The sequence below is a fragment of the Orcinus orca genome, chromosome 2 (genome assembly GCF_937001465.1).
Source record: "Orcinus orca chromosome 2, mOrcOrc1.1, whole genome shotgun sequence".
Lineage (NCBI taxonomy): Eukaryota > Metazoa > Chordata > Mammalia > Artiodactyla > Delphinidae > Orcinus > Orcinus orca.
The window spans coordinates 61,480,343-61,492,360 of record NC_064560.1 but is presented as its reverse complement, the minus strand read 5'-3'; the positions used below and the strand labels follow the sequence as shown (position 1 = coordinate 61,492,360).

Here is a 12,018-nt window from a genome sequence, read left to right as displayed (position 1 = left end):
GAAGTTACGTAGTTCGGAAAAGACTTGGGTCACCAGGCCCCTTCCCCACTGCCTCACAGTCTCTGAGGCTGGACACCTGCATCTCAGAAAGGTAAAGTTTCATTTTCTGCTTCATATAATGTTATGTTGTCTAAACTATCTTACAGTGGTATCTGTAGAAACACAGTGAAATAAAAGAAGCAGCACTCACCTGTCAGGATGGTATTTGGGAAATTCCCGCAGTTGGAATACAGGTTTGGTCTCAAATGAAAGGAGTCCTGTGGTTCTCGGGGACATTGTTGCACCGGGGGCACCTGGAAGCAACAAAGGTCACGTTGTAAGGGACGGTCTCTGTTTCCAAGGACAGAACAGTGCAGTGTGCTCCCGGAGCAAAACCAGACGTGAACGCTCTCTTACAGTCCCTTCTCTCTAGGATCCCAGAGTGCCTGGCCGCTGTGACAGCCTACACAGAACATTCTGCTCAGGCAGGGGGATGCTGCGGTAGAGGAGGGGTCCCTGAGGGCCACACTTGTCCCTGTTTGCACACTGCCTGGCCCTCTATCCCATCCCAGGAGACACCAATGGCCATGGTTTCTGCGGGCCCTCTGGTCTCAGCCACCTCCCCTGCTCAGCACACAAAGGCCTCTGGAAACTACCACCTGTGGAGCCCTTCAAAGGCCCTGTCTGTAACCAAGGAAGTGATGGGCTCTTTTCCTCTCTGGTTTCTAGAAAAATGAGAAAGCAGAACCTTCTCCTTCTCTCACTCAGAGGGAGGAACCACAGGCAAGCCCCTCTCTGTGAGAAAGCCTCTATGAGGATGGGTTAGAACTGGCGCCTACTTTATTTTTTGTTAATGAAAATTTATTAACTATATAACCTTTGAGTACCAGAGAAACTTCAATATGTACAGATCACCATGAAGTTCCCAGTTTCTGGGGCCTACTTTAGGTGCCGTTCCTGAAATTAATTTTTAAACCATTTAAAAAAATCTTTCAAAAGTAGGAGTTTCCATCATTTTTTCAGAAACACATTGACTCACCTAGACTCAAATGGCTTCTTTAGAAATTGGGGAGGCAGGGACTATTGGTTCTTACCACGAGGCTTCCCCATGGCCTATTCAGGAAACATCTGTCTTTATTTATTTTACTGTTATTATTATTAAGTTCTGGAAAGTGCTCTTCCTTCTCTCCATAATATATCCTGGAGCCCAAACCATAATTATTGAATATTATAAAATCTAGGGATATTAAAAAATGGTCTGTGTTAGGGGGAAACTAAAAAGAAAAAGAAAAAGCCTGAATGAAAGTACCTTCAGGATTGACCCCTGCCCCAGCCAGGACGAGCTCCCAGGAGGCCACACACTGTGCAGGGCACAGCAACTCAGGCAGAGGCAAAGCCCCTCCCTGGGTCTGAGTCTCCTCAACATGATAGATAGATCTGTGAATTGCTACGGCTCCTTCCAGCATCAATGACTCTACAATTCTATGGCTAGAGTGTCATCACAAGTCTTCTACCACTTGTTCAAACAGGTCCTCTGCTGAGGCCTGACAATTAACTAAGGCAGCCAGCACCAGCCTCTAGGGCTCGGGGCAATGCCAGGCTCTCCTAGCCGCTGAGCACACCTGAGGTCAGAGAAGTGCAGTACCGAGTCTGTTTGGTGTGGGTTCCATGCATGGAGGAGGCCTGACTGTGGCAGTTCCTGCTCCGAGGAAGAGGCAGGCCCTGGCGACCACTCACCTGCTGAGGAAAGGCTGGGCCTGGCCTCATGGACTGCTGGTCAAAGCTCACATCTGGGAAGAAGTTGGTCAAAGATGAGCCCTTCAGGAAAGAAGGAGGGGACCATTTAGCTTGGAACTTGGGGAGACCTAAGCGTTCCCTCCTCCTGGTGTTCCCGGTGGGACTCACCTGGGCCGCGAGGAGCTGGAAGTCTGACTGGGGCAGCGATGGGGCTGCCTGGGGCTGCTGAGCAGCGGGCTCCTGGGCGTGGGGCTGCTGCAGCAGAGGCTGGGGGAGGTCCTGGGGTGTGGGGTAAGGAGGTGGGGGTGACACTTGGGCTTGAGCTTCTGTGGGCAGGAAGGAGAGCGGGCTTCGATCTGAGGACACCATCTGAAAAACAAAGCCACCAACTACTTAGCTTCTGAGTTTCTAGCAGTAAGTCCTTTATGATTAGGAAATGTCAAAGTGAGGAAAAACCCTGAGATTTTCCTCACCCTGATAGTCTATACTATGCTCTGAGAAGCCCAGTTCTGTATCCTTCAAAGTATATCTCAAATCTCACTTCCCCACAAAACATTTTCCATTCAACGACAATTTCTATTGTCTTAAAAAACAAACAAAACAAAACCCAGCCAAGTTAACCAGTTTCATCTCAGTTTTCTCAGTGAAAATCGTGTTTGTTTTTTCACAGCCAAAACTTCTGGTTAAAAATGGAAGACTGAAAAAAGCATTTAGCTCTGCTGTCTCCCAAAACTCTCCTAAAACCCCTAAAACAACATTAAACAACCATAAACATTAATAAACAACACTAAAACATAAACAACATGAAAGGATAAGTAACAACACGAGGACAAAGATAATGAGAAAGAAGAAAATGGCAACAAAATTTGGAAAATGAAAAGCAGATGGACAAGTAGTAGCAGGCTGAGCAGAGCTGAGAAAGCCAAATGCTAAGCTGGCAGTGGGGAAAATCAAGAGACACTCTGGTTTACATCACAGAATCCCTAAAGGGGTCTGGAACTGGGGCAGCAGGCAGCAGCGGGTGAAGATGGAGCTAAACCTGGAGGAGCTCGTGGGCAGCAGTTAGGTTCCAGGACCCTTGCACGGCGGGAGACTGAGGGCTGTGCTCTGGAGAGAGTACAGCTCAGGGTCTCTGGCTGGGGTGCACCAGACCCTAGAAGGCGAGGCACTCCTGAAAACACAGGGCTTATGAGAAAGCCCACTATCGCATCTTGAGTCCTCCACCTCTCTTTCCCAACTCAGCTCTCAGAGTGCTGGGATCCAGGCACATGCCAGGAGCAAGATCGGGATAGCATCCTTTGGGGATCTGACCAGGCTGGGAGAAAATCCAACTTATGACACCAGAGGTTCCCTAAGGAAATGGCTGAGCTAGATCACTCTACCATGAAGACCATACTCAACAAGCCCACCCACCTACACAGAGCTTCCAATCAGTTTTTGTGTGTGTCTGTCCTGTTCATAAACACGAGCAGGGTGCCAAGGATCACCAGACCATGAGGAAAGCATGTGAATGAAAGTCAGAGACCCAAGCAGACAAACTGAGAAAAGAAACTTGGAGAAGTCTATGTAGGAAGAAGTAGTCATGAAAAACAACATTATCATTATAATATTTAGAGCTATTAAAAAATCCTTATCTGTTAGAAATACATATTAAACTATTTGTAATATGTACCTCTATATACATTTTTTTAAAGTAGGGATATGGAGGACTTCCCTGGTGGTCCAGTGGTTAAGACTCCACGCTTCCAATGCAAGGGGTGTGGGCTCGATCCCTGGTCGGGGAACTTAGACTCCACGTGCTGTGCGGCACAGCCAAAACATATATACATATAAAAAAAAAGTAGGGATACGGATAAAACAAGATTATAAAAATGCTGATGATTGTTGAGGCTAGATGATGGGTATAGAGGATTCATTATATTATGTTCTCTACTTCTATGCAATTTGGAAAATTCGTATTACAAAAAATAAAAATAAAAGAAACCGGAATAAAAATTACCACTAAAAACCTCAAAGAGATCAAAGATGATATGGCATTCATGGAATAAGTATGACGCTATAAAAAAGGAACATTCAGAGAAGAAGAACAAAAAAATTCTTGGCAATTTAAAAGTATGAGAGCAGACATGAAAACCTCAACATAAGCATGGAAAATAATGGTGAGAAACTCTTCCAGAAAGAAGAGAAAAAAGACAGAGAGAGAAAAGAGGAGAGAAAAATAAGACGTTAGAGGGAAAGTACAGGACATCCAACATTCATACATTCAAGAGAAAACAGAGAAAACTGAAGAGAAGAAATCGTTGAAGAAATAATTAAGGAAAATTTCCCAGAAATGAAGGCAATGAGTTTCCAGATTGAAGAAACTCACCAAAGAGCCAGACTCATATCAAGCCACATTATCTTCAAGTTTCAGAACACTAGGGACAAAAAGAAGATCCCACAAGCCTCTCGAGGGGAAAAAAAAAGGAGATTTAATTCAAAGTATTAAGAATCAGAATGGAAAAAAAAAAAAGAAAAGAATCAGAATGTCATTGGAATTCTCAATAGCAACTCTAGAAACTAAAAGGCAATGGATTAATACCTTCAAAATTTCAAGAGAAAATTATTTAAAATTTGAATTCTATGCTTAGCCAATTATTAGTTAAATGGTGGGCAGAATGAAGACACGGTGAAGTCACACCAGGTCACATGTACTCTTTCTTGTAAAGCTACTAGAGGATTCATTTTTAACTGTATTGAGAGGAGATCTACCCAACCCCGAGAGTTTGGGATTGAATAAGTAATACATACAGAGAAAAAAGTAAGACATTTATTAACTCCCAGGAGAAAAAGATGTTCATTTTGTTATTTCACAGTAAACTATGGTTCAACTCTGATTGCATTATTATAACCATGAAAACACTAAACACTGAGTATTGCTCTAAACAAAACTATAATAAACCACATTGTGAAGATGAGGAGGGTGAGTAGGAAATACGTGTGGGGAGTGGGGAGTGAGGGGATTGGGGGAGCTGAAAGAGAACTAACCCCTAATTTTCCATGGTAGGATGTCATTAGATAGTACCTAACACTAAAAATCTAGAACAAAGTAAGCATGAAATAATGCTGATATACCAAAGAGAGTAGCTAAAATGGTCAAAAGTAGCCATCTCCAGGCAGTGAGAAATATGGCTAGTCGGGGAGGGAGGGGAAGACAACTGTAATTTCACAACAAGCCCTTTAGAAGTATTTGACTTTTTAAATTATGTGCACGAATAACACTGATTTTTAAAAAAATATTTTAAAATATTAAGCAAACAAAAATATCTTTAAAAGGATGCTTTTTATCTCTCCTTAAAATGTAACTAGAAAGAAGGAGTAATATTTTTATATCCTATAAAATAATCGTGCAAAATAGAATTAAAGGCAATCCAATAACATGAAAATAAGCACTAAAAAAACAATTATGAAATACCCTCTTACCCTCTCCCGAAAGGGATTACTCATATAATAAAAATCCCGTAGCTACTAATTGGTAAAGAGTGACTAATAACTGGACCTGCTAACTCCTTCTGCTGTGCTCTGTCAACTCTTTCTTGCTAAATCATTACTCATTTATAGTGAAGTGGTAAGTGATGTTATAATGTATCTAGGGAGTGACCAACAGGTTAAAAACATATTCATTCATGATGGTAGTAAGAGCCACCCTAAGAACTTAGAATAGAAACAAAGTCAACAAGTCAAAATATGACCTTCCCACCCTAAATTTCTGTAACAGGCTTGTGACTTCAAAATGTGCCTCTTTCTAAACAGATTTATTTGGGTCCTTTTACAGAGATATGATCCTATTGTACCTAGTATTTCATCAACAATAGAAGTATTGTTGATGAAATCTGTTGCTGTAATTAGGGAAGAGGTCTAATCCAATATCAAAGCTTCAGGAAGGTATTTAAATGTCTTCCTTGGCTTTCCTCTGTGGCTCAAAGTGCTCATAGAGTCAATTATTGATTTTCCATACCAAATTTAAAATCCCAACCTGGCTTCCCTTAGCTATTTCAGACATGCCTGGATTGCGCCCTCTACACCCGACCCTTCCCTCCAGCTCCAACTTCACCAGAGTACTGCAAACTCTTCAGCGTTTGCTTAAGAGCAATCAACACAACAAATCTGCTGTTGGAAAATCATTAGTGCATTCTGAATCATTTGATTTCGCACAGAAGTGAGAACTGACCGCATTTCAGACCTCACCAGACAGTGCTCGGTGTGAGGACCTAATCCAATTCCTAACTGCTTCAGTCTGTTTCGCTGTTCGTTTGCTTTTACCTGCGAGGCAGGATACGGCTTCAGTGGGCTGGTTGAAGAGAGCTGTCGGCTGAAACTCTGATGCGCTTCGGGGCCAGGAGAAAGCGTGAGAGGGCTGACGGGAGGCTGCCTACGCCGAGAGGGGCCACTCAGGTTTGTGGTGGAAAGAGACGGGTTGCTACGGGAGAAGAGACGGAGCGAAGAGTGAAGCGCAGAGGCGTTGGGAGCAGATGCCTGTGGGCGGCTGTTTAGGGAAGAGGAAAGCGCTGTCTTATTGAGCGTGGCCTGGATGGAGGGGTTGCTTCGAGAACTCTGCAGACCTAGAAGACAACACATTCACAAGTTACTTGTCATAATTTCAGACCAAATCTTCTGTTTTCCAAAGATTAGAGAAAACTCGACTTCCTACTATTTGTATTTGATGATGATTCTGTATGAGAAGGAGCTCTGGGCAACTCTCCTACTGAAAATGGTACCAATGGCAAAGAAAAGGTACACTCAGACTGAGAGGGACGATGCCATCAAGATGAGAATAGCTTTTTCTCAGGAAGGAGACTGTGTAAATCACACTGGGAGAGCAGGACTAGGTAAGCGGGGTGGGGGCAGCAGAGGTGAATGTTCAGTGTACTCTGTTCCCACCCAAGGAACAGACCCCAGGGCTGGACAACCAATTCCGCGCAGGGCCCCTGGAAGCCTCTGTCCAGTGTACCACCTGGCCAGGTACCACCTATGGTTAAGCCACCAGGGGACAAAGACAAGGTCCTTATGGAGTGGGGAATACTTACCAGAAGAGCTTCTTATGCCCAGGTGAGTCATGGCAGCGGGAAGGTTGCCCACACTGTTCCCCACACTCATACTACCAAAGAGGTGGTCACTGGTGTCCAGGGAGGCGGGCAGGGGCACTGAGTAGTGGAGGTTGGTTAGATCTGGCAACGACCCCCCAGTGTTCAGGGTTCCCAGAAAGGGTGAGAGGCCCATGTTTTGACCACTGTGTGGAAAAGCGCTGAAAAAAGAAAGATAAGTATTACTTTCTAAAATGCATTCCGCTGCTCTGGGGAATAGGACATGTATGATACTTTTCCTTGTTCAATAAAAGCAGTTGGTGCCAAAGACCTAAGTCCTTGTGTAGACTCTGCCTCTTTCTTGTTCTGAAAACTTGCATCCGTGGCTTAACCTCTCTGAAGTGCGATTTGCTTACCTGGTATGTTGGACTAAGGATGCCCACGTTACAGGAATATTTTCCGAGATAAGAGTAGATTATTGATGCAAAAGTACTTTGAACATTATAAAGCACTATATAAAATGCGAGGCACTGCTTTCTATTTATTCCGTTCCTTTTGCTACATTGCTAAATTATCTTTCCTACCAAAAAAAGTATCTCTGTATCAACCAGATGCCTTCCAAGATATATTTTTTCAATTACAGTTTTCATAAACTTTAAAGTGAGAAAGAGATGTGACCATTCCTTTGTCAGAATCTGTTGGGTGGTCACTCTGTGCCCAGGCACTGGGCTAACTGCTGGAGGTGGGATGATGAATGAGCAGGGTGTGTGCAGGCCTGGAGCAAGAGTACAAATGGAGGCCTAGTACACCGTCTAGTTTAAATTTTTTTAAGTTATAAATCAAATCAATAAATCTTTAAATGAATTATGTTCTATGTTTCTGTCTTGACAAATTGTACCTTTGTAATAGCCTGGAAGGCCAGATTCAAGTTTAGAATTCTCCAACTCCTCGGAGCTCCACACTAGAACGTGCAGAGAGGCAGCCCCGACCCTCAGTCCATGCCACCATCTCTCCCCCCAGCCCTGTTCTGCACCGCAGGGCACGCTTATGGATGTCCCAGCCTAGGGGCCAGCTCTGGCCAAGCTCCGCATCCCCTGTGGCTCCTTGTACTCCTTACTCCACGGGAGCAGAGACCTCTGAAGTGTGGGCCCAGGGAGGGGCTGCGTGGCCCAGGCTGAGGGGGCACTGCTCTTAGAGCTCGCGGGCAGGCCAGAGACAGACCGGTAAGGCAAGCGATTGCAGTACGGCAGGAAGCTCGCTGGGCCAGGTCTGATACAAGTGACGCTGGGAACGCAGAAGCAGGAGTTGGGGTTGTGAGGATGGGTGGGGAAGGGAAGCCTTGACCAAGCACATGACCCTGTGCACATGGAACTGCAAGCAGCGCAGCACGGCCAAGGTGTCGGGGCAGAGTGGGGAACAGGGGACAGCAGATGAGGTGGGGGAGGCAGGTAAGGGAGAAAACAAGGGCATGATGACATGATGCTCTGAAGACTCTGGGTCAGGGAAGGCAGGAGACAGGGAGCCCGGGATTAAATTGGAGCATCAGAATCACATTTTAGAAACGCCACTGTGGTTGCAGCGTGGAGGATGGCTTAAGGGGGCAGAAAGAGAGGGGCGGGGAACCAGTCAGAAGCGCCTGTGTGGTTCAGGTATGATCTAGGAAGAGAACAAAGAGGCTGAAGAGGAGGAGAATGGTTGGAGGAAGTGCCGTTAGCCAGGAATGGGGCGGCAGGGAGAGATTATGAATTCGATTGAGGACACCGGACTCAATACAGCACACACCAGCAGAGCGCCTCCTGGGTGCCAGCCACTGGCATTAGGGCCTCAAGAGACTCGGACAGAGCAGAGAGAAAGAGCCATAAAGAAAACAACTTGCAACATAATACCATGCAGTAGTGCAGTAAGTCCCCTACGTACGAACGAGTTCCATCCTGAGAGCGCATTCATAAGTCCAATTTGCTTGTAAGTCCAACAAAGTTAGTCTAGATACCCAACTACCATTACTGGCTATATACCACTGCTTTTACGCTTGCTTCCGGACATGCTGGGCTTGAAGTAAAGACACTGTAGGACTGTACTCTAAACAGTACTGTAAAGAACACAAAGGCATAACCACTTGTAGAGGATGCACACACGTGACCATGTACACCAGATACGTGAACTAACTTACGTGACTGGACATGTGAACGCACATTCACATCTTCGAGAGTTTGCAACTTGAAGGTTCGTGTGTAGGGGACTTACTGTACAGTGACAGAACCTGATGGTATAAGGTATGGAGGGAATGACCAGCAGGCTGGAGGGGGCTTCCTGGAGGACGTCTGAACTGAGTTGGAAGGCTCGAGAATTCAGACACTCTAAACAGGGAAATCATTTCAGGTAGAGTTCCCAGCACAGGCAAAGCAGAGAGGCACGTGACTATATTGTGTGCCCTAGGAACTTAGCTGCTGCAGGAAGGTCAAGTTTAGGAGGGGTGGATATGATGGGAGATGGGCCTGGAGGAGGAGGCAGAAAGCACATGAGGCTTAAACTGATGCGTTGATGACAAGAAGCCAGTGGAAGGTTGAGAGCAGGGAAAAGACATCATCATTCTTAGGACAGACTTGGGGGAGGGAGGACAGGGTGTGAGAAGCAGAGCCTGGAGGCAGAGAGGTGAGTTATGCTGCTGCTGAAAATCAGACTAGACATAATGAGGGCGTGGAGGTGGAGAGACAGGGAGGACTTCTGGAGATATTTAAGCAAGTACTCCCGATCGGGAATGACTCCCGATTTTCTGCCATGGGGACCAGTGGAACCACCCCTACCAGGACAGGGAACACGGAGGCACACCAGTAGACTGGGGATAAGGGTAGGTGGTGGGGTCAGACAACGAATTCTGCTTTAGACACTGAGTTTCTGTAATACGGGAGGACCTGTCATGGGATGTCTCCTGAGGACAGCTCCATCGGAACAGTGGGGGTGGAAGCCCGGCCATAGTGGGTTGAGGAATAGACAAGCAGTGAGGGGGCCTCAAGAGTAAATACTCTTTCAGAAAGTGTGGCTGAGAATTCTGGAAATGAGAAGGAAGTAACTAAAAGGGAATGCAGGGTCACGGAAGGACTTTTTAGTGCAGAATCCTTAAGTATATTTAAACGCAGATAGAAAACCTTGTAGAGAGGGAAAGGCTGAAAACATAGAAGAGGGAAGGATAAGCAGGAGAGAGAGGCCTCAGGAAGGGTCAGGGACATGGGTGAGGCTAACAGTCTTGAACAGAGGGACACCTGTGTCCCTAAGACTAGAAACAAAAATGGATGGCGAGGGGGGAAGTAGGGGCGGGAGGGAAGCTGAGCACTCATTCCTGATGGTCTCTCTTTTCTTAGTAAAAGTAGGACTGGGATAACTGTGGAGGCTTGAAAAGAAATGGGGAAGCAGGAAAGGTGTCCGATTTGATGGATGAGGAAGAAGGATGATTTTGGTTGTAGAAAAACTGAATGTGATACTTTGTCTCTCGGATGGCTGGTTGCAGTGTTAAGGCCAAGGACTAGGAAATAAACTTGAGAACCCAGAGCTGCTTGCTATGAGGGCAGATGGGCTCTCTGATTGAGAGAAGAGAGCTCCATGGGTGCTTAGGTCGGAATGAAGGCAGAAGGAGGCGGGCGGGAAGGCTGAACAGCGTCTGGCGGCACAGAGCAAGGATGGAGAAGGTAACTGTGACAAACACGACCCAGGTCGTCAGTGACATTCAAAGCAATTTCTCTCCAATTGAGAGGAATACAAGTTGTAACTTTCCAAATATAGTTGCGACCTGCTGGAGTCATCTCTTGGATCTGATATAAGGCAGATTATGTTCTCCCTCGTTCAAAACCCTCTGATGATTCTGACCTTACTCTGAGTCAGGCTACACCAGCCTCCATACTCTGCAGGCATGCTCCCGCCTCAGGGTCTTTGCACTCAGGGTCTTGCTGTCCCCTCTGCCCTTCCCTCCCCTTCATCCAGGTTCTGGTGACATATCATCTTATCCCAGACACCCTTCATTGCCTCTCTCCTTACTGTGCTTTTTCTTCACTGCATTTACCAACGCATGACATATATTTATTTGCTTAATTGTTTTTGCCTATTTCGCTCCACTAGAGCATTAGCTTCTTGAAAGCAGAGACTTGATCTGTTTTGTTCACTGCTCTACCCCAGTGCCTAGAATTAGGGGGTCAATCAATACCTGAATGAATAGGAATCACTGAATAGAATTCTATCTCTAACATAAGAACAAGAAAGCAACTTTCCTTATCTAAGAAACAGCTCCTTCAAGATTCTCCCGGGTGGGGACAAGAGGTTTAAAGTACCGTAGCCCCCTTCTGAAATGTAGGCCTTCGGGGCCTCCATCACTCCTTTGTCTGAGGATTGAGCCAAAATGAGCCCTTGAGAAGAATCTCAGCCCTATCTGTGGGGACATCCTACACCTCTAGGGGTGCTGGTCTTCTCTCCAGTCACGTGTCCTGGCTGGCTTTTTGAATTTCCGATCATCTCGGCTCAGCGGGCTGTTAATTACATGCGTTTATATTTAACTAGCCAAAAAGAACGCCTGCACTCCAGCTACTAAGTATGGAGTGCCCTGAACTCACTGCAGTTAAGATACCCAGAAAAGGCTTTACTGGGGAGAATGATAAATAGGATGGCCTGATGTAGATTTAGTTCCTCTGCAGACCCTCTGAAATGCGTGCTTGTACTCAGCTAGATCAGGCAAGGGTCCTGATTTCAAGCCACATGATCTTGGCCCCTTGTTTCCAAGCCCGCGGGGCAGCCCTGAGGGATGCTGTGGTCAACAGCCCCAGGTGGCTCCCCTGGTGCTCTCCGGACACCGCCTGTGCGTCCCAAGGGCTCGGTCCTCTCTGCGAAGACCCGCGCGAGAATCGCCCAGCGTCTGTGTCACTCAAGTGATGGCACTGATGGGCTCTGTCTTTGCGTCTTCACAGTGTCTGTCAACGTGTGGGCTTCCTTAACTGTCATCTCCGTGTTCTTCCTTGGTCCCAATTTCCTCAAGAACATCTTAATCTTTTAGTACTACACATATTTTTGAAAGCTGTCTCAAATCTTTCAGGGAGTAAAGTTGTATACTCCTAAATACGTTAATTAATTGTTCCATAGAAATTTTTTATATTGCAGATTTTCCTATTTATGCATCTTCCATTAATTTAAAAAAATTGTGGTAAAACATACATACATAAAATTTATCCCTTTTAAGTGTATGGTTCTGTGGCATTCA

The 12,018-nt window shown here is 45.8% G+C and overlaps 2 protein-coding genes across 8 annotated transcripts in view; both read right to left on the bottom strand.

Moving 5' to 3' along the window:
• BLM (BLM RecQ like helicase) overlaps window positions 1-1,609 on the bottom strand; it is a 169,672-nt gene extending 168,063 nt beyond the window's left edge. The window contains exon 1 of the mRNA XM_049705762.1: window positions 1,600-1,609. The gene's annotated coding sequence lies outside the window, so the exon portion shown is untranslated. The remainder of the gene's footprint in view (window positions 1-1,599) is intronic.
• The window catches only part of CRTC3 (CREB regulated transcription coactivator 3), a 103,820-nt gene that overhangs the window by 7,874 nt on the left and 83,928 nt on the right, over window positions 1-12,018 (bottom strand). For all 7 annotated transcript variants that reach the window (XR_007475464.1, XM_049705783.1, XM_049705782.1 and 4 more), the window contains 5 exons: window positions 6,783-7,000; window positions 6,019-6,317; window positions 1,885-2,085; window positions 1,717-1,797; window positions 191-293 (listed from right to left, as the gene is read on the bottom strand). Coding sequence is in view for 6 of the 7 variants with exons in the window: in XM_049705783.1 (XP_049561740.1) it covers window positions 191-293; window positions 1,717-1,797; window positions 1,885-2,085; window positions 6,019-6,317; window positions 6,783-7,000 (902 nt within the window). In the remaining variant the exon portion in view is untranslated. The remainder of the gene's footprint in view (window positions 1-190; window positions 294-1,716; window positions 1,798-1,884; window positions 2,086-6,018; window positions 6,318-6,782; window positions 7,001-12,018) is intronic.